Source organism: Sciurus carolinensis, chromosome 13, assembly GCF_902686445.1.
Source record: "Sciurus carolinensis chromosome 13, mSciCar1.2, whole genome shotgun sequence".
Classification (NCBI taxonomy): Eukaryota; Metazoa; Chordata; class Mammalia; order Rodentia; family Sciuridae; genus Sciurus; species Sciurus carolinensis.
The window spans coordinates 24,723,462-24,741,441 of record NC_062225.1 but is presented as its reverse complement, the minus strand read 5'-3'; the positions used below and the strand labels follow the sequence as shown (position 1 = coordinate 24,741,441).

Here is a 17,980-nt window from a genome sequence, read left to right as displayed (position 1 = left end):
AAAATCGGGAAGCACAGATCTTCCCCATCAACATGGCAGTTGCCTGGAATTGAGCAGCGATGCCCCGTCATCCTTTTCTCTCTCCCAGGGCTGGCTTGGTCCTCTATGATGCCTGCCTGGCTCCTGCAGGTTTTGCAACCCTCCTTTAGGCTGGGCACTGGGAGCTTTCAGCAGTCATATTGCATCTGCTTTCTGAGAACATGACCCAGTCACTTTGAACAGATTCTAACTATCTCCTTTTTTTTTTTTTTTTTTTTTTTTTTTTTAGTTGTAGATGGACAAAATACTTTTTATTTTATTTATTTGTATGTGGTGCTGAGGATCAAACTCAGGGCCTCACATGTCCTAGACAAGTGATCTACCCCTGAGCTACAACCCCAGGCCAACTGTCTGCTTTTTGAGAGTTCCTAAAGTGGGTCAGAGGGGTTTCTTCTGAGGATGCCTGATTATTCCATCCTACACATCTTCTGGCTAAGCCCATGCCCATATTCCCAAAGGGACATAATTTCTCTGTCAAGCCTTTGGCCTTTCTAGAGCATTTGAGGGTTAAGGAGTCTTCCGTGTGCAGATCTTGCTGTGTTTTCCACTTGCTATGTACTGATGCATCACTTCATGGAGTTCCAGAACCACCACCCTTTCCTGAAAGATGTTGTTAGCATCTTGGTGGTATCATTAACACATGAGGGGGAGAGCTGCTCTCTGTTTGGGACATGAACATACACCTGTTTAAGTATTCACTTCAGCCCAGGTCAAAGGTGATCAGACTTATCTGAAGTCTTAGGGTAAATTACAATGCACAGAAAAGAAATCTTAAAAGTTCATGTTAGCCCAGTTTATTTCTGTGCGGAGAAAATACTTCATGTTGTGAGCTTTGAACTTCGTTGGTTGAGAGGGTTCAACCTCATCTTTCCCCGTCTTTCCATTTCCTGCACCTTTTGCTTATTCTCTCATTTTCTGTTCTTCCTACTCTTGTTAACACACATGCAACAATTGTGTCAACATTAATAAGAACTAAGAAGTCATGCTATAAAATAAACGTGGTAAAAAATGAAAAAGCAAAACAAGAAAAAAAAGTTCATGTTAGGAAGTCCTAGCATTGAGCTGGGTGCAGTGGTGTAATCCCAGGCACTCAGGAAGCTGAGGCAGGAGGATCATAAGTTTGAGGGCAGCTTCAGCAACTTAGCGAAACCTTGTCTCAAAATAAAATAAATAAATAAAAAGGGCTGAGGATATAGCTCAATGGTAGAGCACTTGCCTAGCATGTGTGAGGCTCTGGGTTCAATCCCCAGTACCACCACCAAAATAAATAAATAAATAAATAAATAAATAAATAAATAGAAGGAAAGAAAGAAAGAAAGAAAGAAAAGAATGTTCTAGCCCTCAGAGGCCAAGCCCTGTTCATTATGTCCCTATCCATTATGTCCTCTGCTGGACACTCCAATAACTTTCTCTACCTGGCTCTGGCCTCCTGCGGTGCCTGTCTCAGGTCAGGATTCTAAGATTAGTCTGTCCACACTGACCTGTCCTGCAAAAGAACTGACAGCTTTCCAAAAACTTACCACCTGGCTGCACTTCCACCCCCACTAAGAGTACCATAATGCTCACCTCGCACCTCCAGGCCTGGACTGGTTAGTCTGGATTAGCAACTTGAGCTCTGGCTTTGCCAGTGGAAGACCCAGGAGGTCTCTATTCCGAAGAGGAGTTTTCCCTCCATACTGAGGACTGAACCCAGAAGAGCTCTACCACTGAGCTATTACCCAGCCCTTTTTTAAAAAAAAAAATTATTTTTACAGACTGCATTTTGAGTCATTGTACACAAATGGGGTGCAACTTTTCCTTTCCAAGGTTGTACACAGTGTAGATTCACACCATTCGTGTAATCATACATGCCCATAGGGTAATGATGTCTGTCTTGGTCCACTATCTTTCATCTCCCCTCTCCTTTCCCTCTATGTAATCTAAAGTTCCTCCATTCTTCTCTTACTGCCCCCTACCTGCCACCCACCTTATTACCCAGCCCTTTTTAAAAATTTATTTTTATTTTGAGATAGTGTTTGCTAAATTCCTGAGATGGGCCTTGGATTTGGTCACTGGAATTGCAGGCATGCACCACTGCACCAGGCCTGAAGAGGTTTGCTTGGAGTCCTTCAGCAGCTTCCTGGCTCTCTTCCCAATTTCCTGTGGGTAACTCAGGACATACCCAAACACTTGCCCAGAGCAAAAGTGGAGAGACTGCCAGGTCTGAATCATATTTTTTAAAAATAAGTTTTTCCTAATCCTTAAATAATTGTGAATTACCCTAAATAGAAAATCTCAATCCTGAAAGTGGCCCTCAAGGCCCTGGGAGTATGGTTCCTGCCTCTTCTGCTATGCTCATCTCTGCTCAGGCCACACCAGCCTTTTCTTCTTTTTTCTCCTCCCCGTAGCCACCGTAATGGGGAAAGAACCCACCCAGGACTTCACAAATGCCAGATAAGCACTTTACCACTGAGCCACACATTCCAGCCCTTTTTAATTTTTTGAGACAGGGTCTTGCAATGTTGCCCGGACTGGCCTCTATCTTGCAATCCTCCTGCCTCAGCCTTTCCAGTAGCTAGGATTACAGGCCACCATGCTCAGCTAACACCAGCCTTTTCTTTATGTCTAAGCAGATGATCCCAGCTCTGCCCTGTATCTGGCCTTTGAGTAAGCCCTTCCCTCTCCAGGCCAACGCTTCCCGATCGATTCCTTTCAGTTTCTCATCTTTCTCTGTTTTGCTTAATGTAATTTCCTCAGGGAAACCCTCCCCCACCTCCTGACTGAGATAAAGTTCTCTAGAGCACAGGATCCCATGATCCTAGGTGCTCGGGTCACAGCACTGATTGATACTCGTAGTTTCTTATTTATGGTTTTGCATCTGACTCTCTGACACCATGAGAGTTTCTGCCCTCCTGTGGAGCAGCCTGAGAGACTGTATCTGTCTGTCCCACCTTTGTGGAATTAGGAAATGAATGAAAAGGGACCATTAACAAAGATGCCCTCTCCCTCCATCCCCAAAATCGAAAACATGCAGAGCTTCTTGTTTTAAATAATTTTAGTTTAAAAGGGAACATTGGCTTATATCTTTACAATTTGCCTTACCAAGAGGCCCAAGGCTTAAGGTTTTCTATTTTTCCCAAAATAAAAGTCAGTCACCAAAGATGAAGTGTAGCAACCCTTCTGTTAAGAAACCCTTAGGGGCTGGGGTTGTGGCTCAGTGACAGAGTGCTCACCTAGCATGCATGAGCCACTGGGTTCAAGGCTTCACACCACATAAAAAATAAACGAATAAAATAAAGGCATTCTGACCATCTACAACTATAAAAATAATAATAATAAAAGATACCCTGATGGTTGGGGGCCATAACTTATCCTGTCCCTGAGGTCAGAGTAACTTGGCCCACTGCGGACAGTGTTCTCCGGGGAGGAAAGTTTTCCTGAGCACAGGGCCTGATGGGGAGCCCAGCTGGGAGGCTGAGAAGCCACAGTGACAGTTTCTCTTCCTCAGCCACCTGCTGGGCTCATGGCCTTTTCTCTGGGGCATCATTTCTTCTTATCTCTGTTAATGGACATTTAGGTTCTGCTGCAAGTGTTTTGCTGTTTTAAATCATGCAGAAATCAACATCCTTATTCAAAGTTCTTTGAACGCTTGTGTGGTAGTTCCAGAGGGTAAATTCCCAGAAATGGAATTGCTAGATTAAAGGGAATATCCATTTTAGATTCTTCATAGATATTGTTGAGTTCATTTCTTTAAAAAGTGGTGCCATTAGAAGCTGGCACGGTGGCACACTCCTGTAATCTCAGTGACTCAGGAGGCTGAAGAAGGAGGATTGCAAGTTTGAGACCAACCTCAGCAATTTAGAGAGACCCTAAACCACTTAGTGAGGCCCTGTCTCAAAATTAAAAAATAAAAAATAAAAAGGTTTGGGGATGTAGCTCAGTGATTAAGTGCCTTTGGGTTAAATCCCCAGTACCAAAAAAAGAAAAACAAATTGTGCCAATTTATGCTCATGCCCAGGGTGTCCTTACCTTCCCTCCCACAGGACCTCCTTGGTGATTAATTGGAATTTTAAACTAGCATTTTTATATGCTTAATTGTCCTTTGTATTTCACCTGTTACTGTTTATTCAATTTCACTAAGCAGTTGAGACAAAGCCCCAAATATAAAAAAATAGACTTCTATACCTTATCCTATTACTTCAGGGGTTTTCTATGTTTAGATTTTCATTCTATCTGGCATCTTTTTTAATGGGTTGGGACTTTATACTTAGTATTTCTTACTATTATTAGTAAAAATTACTATAACTATTATTTACAGTGCTGGCAAGAGCTGCACTACTGAGGTACATCGCTAGTTCTGTTAAGATTACTTTTTACAAAATTGTCTTTTTCCTGCCTGTTTGAAATACCATCTTTATCATCGATAAATTCTTCTTTATGTTCATATAAGACTGTTCCTAGACTTTTTAGTCTGTTCCTCCTGACTCCCTTTGTGTATTTCTGGCTTCCCCTTATACTGTTCTAATTCCTGCAGCTTTATAACACAAGCCTGCACCTATTAGGCACTCAACAAATATTTGTTACTCTCCAACTCTACCCTTTTGAATATGCTTTGGAATCAGCTTATCAAGTTATTTATTTATTTAAAAAAATTTTTTTAGTTGTCAATGGACATTTATTTATTTATTTATTTATTTATTTATTTATATGTGGTGCTGAGACTTGAACTCAGTACCTCACACATACTAGGCTAGCGCTTTACCACTGAACTACAATCCCAGTCCATTGTCAAGTTATTTTAAAAACCATTGAGATTTTTATTTCTTTTACTTTCAAGCCCCTTAAGCAATTTCATTTTAGGCATATTTTAAATTTTATTAATTTAATTTAATTAATTAACTAATTTATTTATTTATTGTGGTAGCAGGGATTGTTCAATCCACAGTCTGTGCTTTACCACTTTACCATTGAGCTACATCCACAGCCTTTTTGATTCTTCTTCTTCTTTATTTATTTATTTTGCAGTACTGGGGATTGAACCTACCACTGAGCTACAACCCTTGCTCTTTTTATTTTTTTATTGTGAGACAGGGTCTCACTAAACTGCTGAAGGTCTTGCTAAGTTGCTGAGGCTAGTCTCGAACTTGTGAGCCTCCTGCCTCAGCCTCCCAAATTGCTGGAATTATAGGCCTGTGCTACTGTACCTGGCTAGGCATCTTTAATCAATAAAATGTTTGCATTTAAAACCATATCTGAAAGTATTTTAGTTGATGAGTTTCAACCATTCAGTTATTATTTCTCCTTCTTCTCTTCCTCTTTTTTTTTTTTTTCCTGTTGCAGTACTGAGGATGGAACCCAGGGTTGCTTTACCACTAATCTATCTCCACAGCCCTTTCTAGTTTTTATTTTGAGACAGAATCTTGCTAAATTGCTGAGGATCTCACAAAGTTGCTGAGACTGGCCTTACCCGGCCACCCAGTTATTACTGACAGGTTTAGTCTCATTGTCATTTGTAATTTCAAATTTGTAATTTGAATTGCCTTTGAATTTGCCCTTACTGTCTTCCTTGTTTTCTATCATTTGCTTTCTGGTCTGTGATTTCTTTGTTCTTTCTCCCACCCTCTAACAATTTGAAAAATGCATATTAAGAAAAATTCTTAAACTAGGTGAGTAGTGCATGCCTATAATTCCAGTCACTGCGGAGGCTGTAGTAGGAAGGTCATGAGTTTGAGGCCAGCCTGGCCAACACAGCAAGACCTAGTTCAAAAGGAAACAAAACAAAGCAAAACAAAGAATCACTAATCTTTATTTTTTAATTTTAAAATAAACATACTTAAACCTGTGCAACTCCTCCAAGTTCACTCCTTTTAGAAAATAAGAGAGTAAACGGAAAAAAGAAAGAGGTAGTGAAGATCTAAGCAATACAATTGATAATTCTGAGCTGTAGATATAGCAGAACTCCATGCATAACAGAAAACATACATCCTATTTAAGCACTAGAGGGGCATTTATTTATTTATTTATTTTAGAGGAGCATTTAAACTGACCATAAAAGGAGTCGTAATAAATTTCAGAGCATCAATATCATAAGACCATATCATCTGACCTTAATGCAACTAAAATTAGAAATTAATAATGCAGAGGAAGACTGAAACACACCTGCCTTTTGCAACTTTGCTGCCTCCTCTGTGCCTTCAGATCTGCCCTAACTGCTCCTGCCTTCGAGACTGCTGGATGGTTGCAAGAAACTTGAAATTCTCACTCTGAACAGCAATTCAGGTTCTCCAATATCTCATCTCAAATACAGCTAGCCAGACCTATACAGATGGCCAGCAGGTAGAAAAGTGTCTTCTTCTGTTTTACCAGGATCAGCCCCTGAGGAAAATTCTAATGGCAACTTGGCACACGACCTGTATCTACTGAGTTTCTATCTCTGCCTCCATGGAAAATGAATAACTAAACTATAAAAACTGTGATAACCATCTCTTCTCTCCTTTCCCTCCCATTGGGCATGTTTTAAGGTTTTTACTACTTTCTTACATTTACAGATATTTATTGAGCATCTGCTATGTGCCAGCACTGAGATGGTAGCCGAAGATCCAAAGGTCAACCAGGCAGATGTAGTTCCTGCTCTCATGGAGTTTATGGTGGATTAAGGAGGGAGACAAAAAAACAATAACCACCCATTCCAGTGGTTATTGCACTGTCCCTGTGGTCAGCCATAAGAATCTGTGGTAAGGAGATTTTGCTGTTACAGAAAAATCATTCAATGATTCTTGTTAAAGCATGGTAAGGAAAACTTCACTCAGGACCATTGCAATAGATGCAGGGACCATTGCAATGGAATATCACTGTTGGGGAGAAATATTGGGTTCAAATACATGTGCAGGATGGACAAATGAGAATTCATAGCCAAGGAGCGAGTTAGGTAGCCATGATGGAAAATCACTAGGAGGAAATCACAGGGGCAAGGGGGAATTATGTCTCAACTAACCTCGCTGATTTTTGCTGAAGATAGTCCAGAATGATGAGACATCACTTAGGGGATACTGGAGGATGAGAAACCTGAACAGATGTCAAGGGTGATCAGATATCAGGGCAGGGGGTGGTTCTTACTAAACTGACTCAACAGAGTTCATGCTAAAACTAGACTTTACAAAAGAAACACATAGATGGGTCTGGGAGAAGGTTCAGGAACCTGACTAAAGTTTGGTCAAGCAAAATCTTTGTCACTGTCCAGCTAGGGAGACCAGGAAAAGTTAGACAGTGGAAGGGACATTGGACTTGGAAAAGGATGCTGAAATGATATCAACAAAGGAATAGGAGTTAGCCAAGAGGAGGGAAGAATACACAGATGGACGGGCACAGAAGTTGCAAAGGCCCTGTGGCAGAAGGGAGCAAGGTAAACATGAGAGGCTGAAAGGGAGCCAGCTTGCCTAAGCTGGCTTGAGAGGCTACAGAAGTAGACCAGCATCAGGCCAGGCCAGGTTCTTGCTGGCCAAGCTAACAATACTGCGCTTGTTCTAATAGCAATGAGAAACTTTTGTGATACTTTCAGTTTTTGTTATTGTTAAATATAACACAAATTTGGAAAACTATATACAACAAATGCATCACTTAATGAATAAAAAATAAAGTCAACAACACAGTTGTGAGGAAACTAAGGAGATGTGATGACTACATGCAATGTGGGATCCTTGTATTAGATTTTGGAACAGGAAAAAAAATATGGAGAAACTGGTGACATCTGTGGTATTGTATCAAATGTTGATTTCTTAATTTGGACCAAAAAGGAAAAAAATACTGTATCAATCAAATATTAACATGAAGGAAGCTTAATGAAGGACACACACACACATACACACACACACACACACACACACGAACACACTCTTCGGACTATCTTTGCAACTTTCTGTACATTTAAAACTATCCCCCTCTCCCCCCAAAAATATTTAAATTGATAAGTACCAAAAAAATCTGTAAATCCAGAAAATAATAAAATTGTTAAAAATTAACTTCCTCACATACGTTTGTAATATTTTTTCCTACTTTAGCTTCATTTGATCATGTCTCCATATAACAATGATTTTGTAATATTTTGTCAAGATAGAATAAAAATTAATTTCATCTTTTCTTTTTGGTACTAGAAATTGAACTCAGTTGTCTGACCACTGAGCCACATCCCCTGTCCTTTTTATTTTATTTTTTATTTTGAGATGGGGTCTTGCTAAGTTGCTTAGGCTGGTCTCAAACTTGTGATCCTCCTGTGTCAGCCTCCCTAGTTGTTGGATCACAGGTGTACGCTAGTTTACAAATAAACAGCCACTGTAATTTCAGTGACTTCGAAGGCTGAGTCAAGAGGATAACAAGTTCCACGCCAGCTCAGATAATTTAGCAATACCTTGCCTCAAAATAAAAAAATAAAAAGGGCTGGGGAGGTAACTCAGTGTTTGTCTAGCACGTATAAGGCCCTGGATTTGACCCCAAGTACTACAAAACAACAACAACAAAACACCAAAGTAAACTAACAAGCAGCATTTAGGGACTGCAATTGCAAGATGAATTGGAGGACAGCACTCTCAGCTCGGGTTCCCTCAAGTTTCCTCTTATCTGGGATGTGTATGGTGACTGTGACATTTTTGAAAGGTACTGGTTAGGTATCTTGAAGGATGTCCCTTAATTTGGACTTGTCTAATGTTTCTCTCTTGATTAGAAAGTGGCTATGGGGCTGGGCACCTGTAATCCTAGCAGCTCAGGAGGCTAAGGCAAGAAGGCAAGTTCAAAGCCAGCCTTAGCAATTTAGCAAGGCCCTGAGAAACTTAGTGAGACCCTATCTCAAAATAAAAAGGACTGGGGATGTGGCTCCGTGGTTAAGCACCCCTGGGTCCAATCCCTATACAAAACAAAACAAAACAAAACAAAAAAAAAAAGAGAGAGAGAGAAGAGAGAAGAGAAAGCAAGCAGCTCTGGGAGCTGATGTGGTGGTGCATGCCTATAATCCCAGCTACTAGGAGGATGAAATAGGAGGATTGCAAGTTTGAGGCCAATCTGGGCAATTTAGTGAGACCCTGTCTCAAAATAAAACAGGTCTGGGGATGTACGCAGTGGTGAGTGCTTTCCTGGCATGTGCGAGGTCATGGCTTCAATCTCCAGTACTTCAAAACCAAACAAGCAAAAAAGCCAAAAACCAAGATCAAACCAAAAACAAACAGCTATGGGTTTTTGGAAAAGCAACAGAGGTGAAGTGTCATGTCTGGGGTGCATACTATCCACCACTTATCATGGCTGACCTTAATCTTGATGACTGACAAGTGGTATCTGTAGGTTTTGCCATTGTAAAATTACTATTTTTTAAGGAGGGGGAATTAAATTACACCACTTGGTGGGGTCAGTACCTACATATATCACTTAGAATTCTGTAGGGAAGATTATTCTCTTCTCGTTCATTTACCTTATTTGTTCTTTCAATCATTTGTTGATATCACTACAGACTCATGAATATTTACAGAATATAATTCAATACTTTGTAATTCAAATTGTCTCAGCTTTGCCCATGGAAGCTCTTTGCAGTTGGCTCCTGTGTTCTCTTTTTGTTTGGTTTGGTTTGGTTCCAGGAATTGAACCAGGGGTGCTTAACCACAGAGCCACATCCCCAGCCCTTTTTAAAATTTTATTTAGAGACAGGGTCTTATTGAGTTGCTTAGGGTCTTGCTGATTTGCTAAGGCTGGCCTTGAACTTGCGATCCTCCTGCCTCAGCCTCCTGAGCCACTGGAATTACAGGAGTGAGCCATTGTGCTCAGCTCCTGTGTTTTTTGCAGCCTCTCACCCCCTTTTTTCTCTGAGGACTTCTTGACTTTCTACCATTACAAAATGATCTTGCATTTCCCCTGCACTAGTCCTACAATTAGCTATTTCTCAGCTGCAGGGAGCAGGGTGGGTGGTCTCACCTTCTACAGGAGGAAACAGCCATAGGTGGCCCAGACTTCACTAACTGGAATTTCTGCTCTTTTTTGGCCAACTGCAGACAGCTAGCAGTCCCACCCTTTCCTCCTAGGGTCAAATGACCCGAGGGGATCTCTGCCTGGCTTCACTGCCCTCTCAGGGCTCCAATCCTGAGCCAGCAGGAAGCTTGCCCTTGCCAAACTGCGTGGGCCAGGGCAGAAGGAAGGAGAGTGGGAGGCGGAGCAGCCCATTTGAGTTCTCTTTTCCCCTTTCCTGGAACCTTGCTACTCTACCAAGGAGGAAGAGGGGGTAGGCAGGACCGGTCGGAAAACATGAAGCAGAATCTTTAAAGAAGATTGCCAAATTTATGTTAGTTGAAGTTTGGTAAAGATAACTTCATTTGCGAAGCCGCTGGGGAATCTACCCTTAAAGTGGAGGCTTCATCCTGACTCTAACTTTGGTTGAGTCTGTTAACCTCTTTGCACCTCCATTTCTTAGGTAGAAATGGGCATGAGAGCACTTCCTACGGAGTTTGTGCTTAGACAATCAACAAGTCAGACTGAGTGCCACAGTAACTGAGACTTGACTTCAAGTCCAGTCTCTGAAAATTTCCAGTTGGTGACTTGGAGGAAATTACTCAAGCTCTCTCTGCTTCAGTTTCCTCATCTGTGAAACTGAGGGTAGCAACAGCGCCTACCTTCAGGGGTTGTCTTCAGTGGTAAAGGGGATCAAACATAGAAAGTAAATAAATGGTAGAACCAGGACTCCCAAACCCCTGGGTTTAACTATTACACTTCTAGTTGTCTCAGGACCATAATGTATACAAAACAACACAGTGTAAAGACAGAAAAGCAATATAACATTGTTAACTGTTTATTTCTGGATTTTTCTCTATTTTCTTCATATTTTTTTTGAATTGCCTTTTTAAAATTTTATTTTGAGGCAAAGTCTCAGTTGCTCAGGCTGGCCTCAAACTTGCAATCCTATCTCATCCTCTTCGTAGCTGGAATTACAGGCATGTGCCACCATGCCCAGTTTTCTAAATTACTCTTACAACAGGAAAAAAAAAAAAGCTGTATTTGATAACTAGATGTCTTGGGATCATTTGTGATGGTCTCCACTTAAGTAAAATCTTTGACTATAAATAAAATATAATATATATATTCAAAGATTTTACTTAAGTGGAGACCATCACAAATTATCAAATATATTATCAACTGTATATATATATATCTATATATATATGTAAGATTTAAATAATCTTAGAAACTGTTAGAGGTGGGATCATTATTCCCATTTCCAGGTGAGGAAATAAGACAGAGAGAGGTGGAGAGCTGGCTTAAACATGGAATCTCATAGCTATTCAGGGGCAGACACCCCAGAACCACAGGCAGATCTGGCTACCTACAAAGGTAGCTGCCAAATACTAGGTTGCTGAACCATGTATGGTGGTGCCCAGGACTTATCCCAGTTGGCTGAGTGAAGAGGTATGGTGGGAGGCTGTAAGACCTGGGCTCCAGTGGTTTCCCCCAGCCTCCTCTGTGAGTCTGTTGATTTCCACATTCATGCTCCTGATGGAGAACATGGCCTGGGGGTGGAAAGCCAAGTAGTACTGAGGAGAGTCTTCCTAAGAAGAAATAAAGGCTTCTGCCATAGCCACCATAGTCACCGCTTTTTTTTTTTTTTCTTTTGTGGTGGTCCTGGGGGTTGAACTCAGGGGTGCTCTACTACTGAGTTAGATCACCAGCACTTTTTATCTCACTTTGAGACAGTGTCTCACTATGTTGCCCAGGCTGGCCTCCTACTTGTGATCCTCCTGTCTCGGTCTCCCAAGGTGCCAGGATTATAGTTGTGCACCACCACACCTGGCTACTTGTTTTTGTGGTACTGATGATTGAACCCAGGATCTTGCTCATACTAGGCAAGCATTCTATCACTGAGCTACACTGCCAGCTATTGCCTTTAAAAAACTTTTTTAAGTTGTTGATGAACCAATACCTTTACTTTATTTATTTATTTTTATGTGGTGCTGAGGATTGAACCCAGTGCTTCACAGACGCTAGGCAAGTGCTCTACCACTGAGCCACAACCCTAGCCCCAAGGCTTCCATTATGAATGTATCTGATAAAGAACTAAAAATTATAGCATAATTATATAAGATTGTGGGAGGGAAGTGGGTGTGAACCAGCTAAAATCATTATCTATCAGAGCAGGAAGGCAATAGATAATGACGAGCCCTGATAAATTCAGACATAGCTACATCAGCATTTTATATAACAATGTAGAGGTAACCATCAGGCCTGAAAACAGAAATGGTTTTAAGTAGTATTTCTTATCTGAGGAGCGGAGAGGCAGGAGGGTTTTGCTTTTCGTCATAAGCTCTACTGACTTATTTGATATATTTTTAAGCTGTGCATTACATTTTATTTAAAAATTATTATTATTTTGTGGCATGGGGGATTGAACCCAGTAGCGCTCTTCTACCGAGCTACATCCCCAGGTCTTTTTAATCTTTTATTTTGAGACTGGGTTTTGCTAAATTGCCAAGGCCAGTCTCAAACTTTCCATCCTCTTACCTCAAACTTCAAAGTAGCTGGGATTACCGGTCGTTTCATTGCACGTGGCTTATTTAAAAATGATCTTAGCCAGGCATGGTGGTGTACCTAACAGTTTGGGAGGTTGAGGAAGGAGGATCACAAGTTCAAGACCAGCCTCAGCAATTATCGAGGCCTTCAGCAACTCAAGGAAACCCTGTCTCCAAATAAAAAATAAAAAGGGCTGGAGACCTAGCAGTGATGAAGCATCCCTAGGTTCAATCCCGGGTGCAAAAATAAATAAAATAAGAAAAAGAAAAAGATTATATTAAAAGTATAGGCTCTGAAAATTAAATGAAAAACAAAGGCTTTGTGTGTGTATTCATATTCCACCTTCAACAGCTAGGAATCTTGGACAAGTTTACCTAAACTTCAATTTTATCTTCTGGAAAACAAGGAATAAAAATCATACTCACAGACAGGCTGGTATCACATGCCTACAGTCCTCAGTCACTAGGGAGGCTGAGGCAGGAGGATCTCAAGTTTGAGGCCAGCCTCAGCAATTTAGCGAGACCCTGTCTCAAAGAAACAAAAAAGGGTTGGGGATGTAGCTCAGTTGACAAGAACCTCTGGGATCTATCCCTGTATGGAAAATAACTAAATTAAAAAAATTTAAAAATCATACACACAGGGTGGTTCTGAGGATAAAATGAGGCAATGCAAATAAGGCAAGCGGGCCAACAGTGGCCGATATTCAACATCTATAATTATTAACCATTGTCATTATTAATAATAAACCATGGGGCTGGGGTTGTAGCTCAGTGGTACAGCACTTGCCCAGCACGTGTGAGGCGCCGGGTTCGATAATCAGCACCACATTAAAAAATAAATAAATAAAACATCTATTACTTAAAACAAAAAAACAAAAAACAAAAACAACCAATTGTGTAGGTAATACCCAGGGTTCAGCACATAGTAGGCACTCATAATGGGTATCAGTAATTATTTAAAACCCCAACCCGTGACAAGTCACAGTGCTCCGAGCGAATCCTTAAATATTGATGTGATCACTCATTTATTCATCACTCGGCTCTCTGCCGCAGTGTCCGCGGAGGGTGCGCCCTGCTCTCAGCCCTCCCGCGCCGCATCCCAGGTCCCTTCCCGCGCCGAGAGGCTGGAGGCGGCAGCTCGCCGGCTCCCAGGTTGCCGATGCCGGGCCGTCACGTGGCGGGGTGGGGGTCTCACTCTGGTTTTACTAGGGCATTTTCCCGGTTCGGTGGAGGGAGCTGAAGCAGGTAGCAGGACCCGCAACACCCCGACTAGCCCACGCCAAGGGACAGCCATGCTAGGAGGGGCGGGCCAGGACCACTTCAAGGCAAGGACATTCCGGGGCAGGGGCATCTGGAGGAAGATTTGGGATTGGCCGGGAAGTGCAGAGCGGGCATTTCATACAGACCGGAGGGCGTCGCGCTCAGCCTCAGCGAGGCGGGGTGCGCCCGGGGCCCCCAGCCTGGGCGGGGCAGCTCGGGAGCCCCGCCCACCTCTGCAGAGGCCACGTGCCCCGCCCCGGGCCGCGCCGCCCCGCCCCCTCCCGCTTCTGGCAGGTCTGCGGCGGCCGGGGAGCGAGCCGCGCCCCCGCAGCACTGCCGCACCGCCACGCGGGTCGCGGCCGCGGGCCGCGGGCCACGGGGCGGGGCAGGGGGCGGGGCGCTGACGTAGCAGCGCGGCCGGCGGCTGGGGAGGCGGGGAGGCGGCGGCCGGTCGGCCCAGCCCGCAGCTGCGGCGGTCCGGTGTGAGGGCGGCGGCGAGCGGGCTCCTGACCGCCCTCCGCCGCTGCCAAGTTTGTCACTTGGTCCCCTTGTCTGTGCCGGGTTTGGCTAGCCCTCCCCCGCCGCCGCCTCCCCAGCCATGGCCCTGGTGCGGGACGCCGAGCCGGCGGTGGGGCCCTCCCGCTGGCTGCCCACGCACGTCCAGGTGACGGTGCTGCGGGCCCGCGGGCTGCGTGGCAAGAGCTCGGGCGCTGGCAGCACCAGCGACGCGTATACGGTGATCCAGGTGGGCCGCGAGAAGTACAGCACGTCGGTGGTGGAGAAGACGCAGGGCTGCCCGGAATGGCGCGAGGAGTGCTCCTTCGAGCTGCCGCCCGGCGCCCTGGATGGCCTGCTGCGGGCGCAGGAGGCCGACGCGGGCCCGGCGCCCTGGGCCACGGGCTCAGCCGCCGCCTGCGAGCTGGTGCTCACCACCATGCACCGCTCGCTCATCGGCGTCGACAAATTTCTGGGCCAGGCCACGGTGGCGCTGGACGAAGTCTTCGGCGCAGGCCGCGCCCAGCACACGCAGTGAGTGGGGGGCGCAGAAACGGTTGAAGGCCTAACCGGGCGGGGCTGGTGGGGGATCAGGACCCCCAACCTCAGCGAGGCACCGAGCCCCTTGCCTCGCGCTCAAAGGTGTAAACCGACAGACGAGTTGGTTCTTCGCATTTTAGAGTCCTCTTCCCGTTTCTCAAACAGGCGGTGGTGGGCTCTGGGAGGCCAGGGGATTGAGAGTGGTGACCAAGCACTAGAAGTAGATTGTCAAGGAAAGTTAGGAGTGGAATCCTGAGGCTTTGGGGCTGGGAAATCAAGAAGGGAAGTCTTAAGGCCTCCGGGCCTATCTCCCTTTCCTTGAAGAGGAAGGGAACTGCAGTCACACTGTTCTGCCCTGTGGGGGGAAGGAACGTGAGGTGTTACCTTCCAGGGAGAGATTTAAGAGAGGCCCCAGCCGAACCTAGAGATTGCTCAGGACATCTGACTTTTGCCTGTTCTGGGATGCCCTCCGCTGTCTGGTGACGCGTGCATTCCCACTGTCCACAGTCTCTGGCCTGAGCACAGGAGGACCTCTTAAGAAAGGAAACACTTAGGTCAGCTTTCAAGTGACCTGCCTGCTGCCCCGCCCCAGGTGGAGGCAGTGGTGGTTAATGCCCAGCAGGAGATCGTTTCCCAGGTGCTTCGCTTGAGAAGGGCCAGTGGGATAATTTATTTTGACAGCATTTAGCCTCCTCCGTGTTAGGATCAGGGCTTCAGTCTTGTAACACCGTTTCCTGTTTTGTGCTTGGGCAGGATCTGGAAGCCAGTCCTCAGGGCTGACCACCTGCTGTGGATCACTGAGTGGTTAACTTGTCAGTGACCTGGGAGGGGAGGGAAAGATGATAGGAACAGGGTTGTGCCCTAGGTGGGGAGAAGTTGCCTCCAGAGTTTTGCCCAGGGGAATGGCTCCCACTGGATAAACTAGGGAGGCCTGCTGGAGGAGAGGAATGAGCCTTCAGCGTGGTGCGTGGTACGGAACCAAATGAAAGCAGAATTTGAGTAGAAAAGAGTCTGACCTTGAACATTTTTCAAATTGTGGCTAGAGAAGGGCCTTCCTAGCTGGCTGCAGCCTGGAATGGGAAGTGGGTTAGCATGGGGGCAGGTTCCAGGCAGTGCTGTGACCTGACTCCATCTCCCCCTCCGCTGGCCTTCTCTCTTCCTTCCCTCATGACTTGCTGTTTGGTTGCTTGGTGTGGGATCATGTGGTATAGCTTGGCCCTTGTTTTGTTTTTTCCTCCCTCTTTCTGTCCTCTCCCTCTTTCCTGTTTCAGGAAGCCCAGGGGTGGGTGGGCATGGGGTGAAATGCTCTCTCCTGGACTTCTTGGCCCTTTCTTTTTCAGAAGAGGTATCTGTCCACTGTACCTCTTACCCTCTACCACTCAGTTACTTTGACCAGGCTGGTGAATGATTTATCTGATGTGTGTTGGAAGTTGGGGGACAAAACAAACAAACAAAAAAAAATGGGAGAGCTTCTTTGATTTTTTTTTTTTTTCCCTCCAGTTCCTGTCCTTGTTTTCCTCTTGGCCTCTGGATCTTAGCTAAGCTGGCCCAGCCTGCAGGTCCAGGTGGGCCTGTTTTCAGCCAAGAACAGTGCTGGGAGAATTTGACCTACCACCCCTTGATCTGAATGAGAGCCTTAATTGACTTTATAGAAGTCATCTTTTCCACCAGGATCGTACCACACCCACCTGGCTGTCTTTCCTCTGGTGCACTGACCTGGGTTATTTTTAGAGCCTGGAGTGGGCAGGAGTGGGGTGGGGCACTTAGGGTGGGCAAAGAAAAAGTTCATGAAATTGGCCTGGTCCTCTAGCTTACTGGAGCTGACATCATACCAGTTGAGCCAGGGTGAATGCTGCCACCCCTGCTCCTGTCCCCACCTCTGGCTCTAATGGCTACTTCTAGTGGCATTTCCTGGAGCACATTTCCTAGTATGGGCTGCTATGCCAGTGAGTCTGCACGTTGCCCAGTAGGGAGAGGGCTAGGTGGAGACCAGAATGTACCTTCCTCAGCTTTGGATAATGGTGGAAAAGAATAGTATCCACATTTAGCTGTGATGGTCTCAGGGAGATCCTTTGTCTCTGAGAATCTAGGGAAGGGCAGGCTCATGGTGAAGAGGAGATGGCTATGTAGTTGCATCAAATAGATCCCAGTGTCAAGCCTGTCACCTTGTGGCAAGTCAGGTAAACCCTTGGTGCCTCAGTTTTCTCATCTGTGAAATGGGGATAATTGACTCATTCTGAGGGCTGTGCGAGAAAGGAAATGAGAATTCAAGTGAAGCTTCTAGTGCAGTCCCTGGGCATGGTAGGGAGGTCAGTGAATACCAGTAATTGTGGAGGAAGGTTTTGGTAACAATGTCTGGCAGCCCTAGTCTGGAAGACATCTGCTCTGGAAGAGCTTACAATGTGATGGGGAAGATAGTCAAGACCTTAGAGTCTGGAAAAGCCTCAGGACCACTGTGGTAGGTGACAGGAATATGAGTTTCCAATGAAATGACCTGGCTCCCATTCTCTTTGCTGCTGGAGGCTCTGGAACTAGGGCTGGGCTTGTGGTCCTAAGTCAGGCTCAGATCAATCTGTGTCTCTGCAGCCCTCCCTGACAGCCTTGCCTGGAGCTGCCCCTGCTCTGGAGGGAAGGCAGGACAGCACAGTGCTGAGAAACCTGGGGACAGGGTTTTATTCCCAGTTCTGTGACTGTTTTGTGGGCAGCTTACTTAATCTGTTTCCTCGTTTCTTAAAAGGTCATGATAATAATCATAGTTATACAGATTGAATAAGATACCACCTCTAAAAATCTTAGTATGGTTCATGACACATAGACACTTTCAAATTGTTAGTGTTGGGTTGCTCTGGAGCCCTGGCTCATTGCTGGTGGTGACCGAGGTTCTTGGTGCCCCAGTAGTCCCTGAAAGACCTTTGTCAGCGGGACACTCTTTGAGGTGAGGGTTTTCATTAGATTTTTCCAAATAATTGAACAGAAGTTCTCAAAACTTAATGGTGTACACAAAGATACTTAATTAGAACATCTTCTCCTCTGTAGAACTGTGTGTGGACCATCATGGTTCTGCTGGGTTTGACAATCCCAAGAGATACTTCTCTGCTAGAGGCTAGTGGGTTGGGAACACCTGTCCTTGACCCTCT

At 44.9% G+C, this 17,980-nt stretch overlaps 1 protein-coding gene across 3 annotated transcripts in view; it reads left to right on the top strand.

Moving 5' to 3' along the window:
- The first annotated feature begins 14,094 nt into the window (after nucleotides 1–14,094).
- Rab11fip5 (RAB11 family interacting protein 5) overlaps nucleotides 14,095–17,980 on the top strand; it is a 35,722-nt gene continuing 31,836 nt past the window's right edge. Inside the window, exon 1 of one of the 3 annotated variants that reach the window (XM_047522897.1) lies at nucleotides 14,095–14,837. In XM_047522897.1, coding sequence (XP_047378853.1) covers nucleotides 14,407–14,837 — 431 coding nt within the window. In that variant the 5' untranslated portion in view covers nucleotides 14,095–14,406. The remainder of the gene's footprint in view (nucleotides 14,838–17,980) is intronic. The other 2 variants (XM_047522898.1, XM_047522899.1) reach the window with 2 other exon arrangements.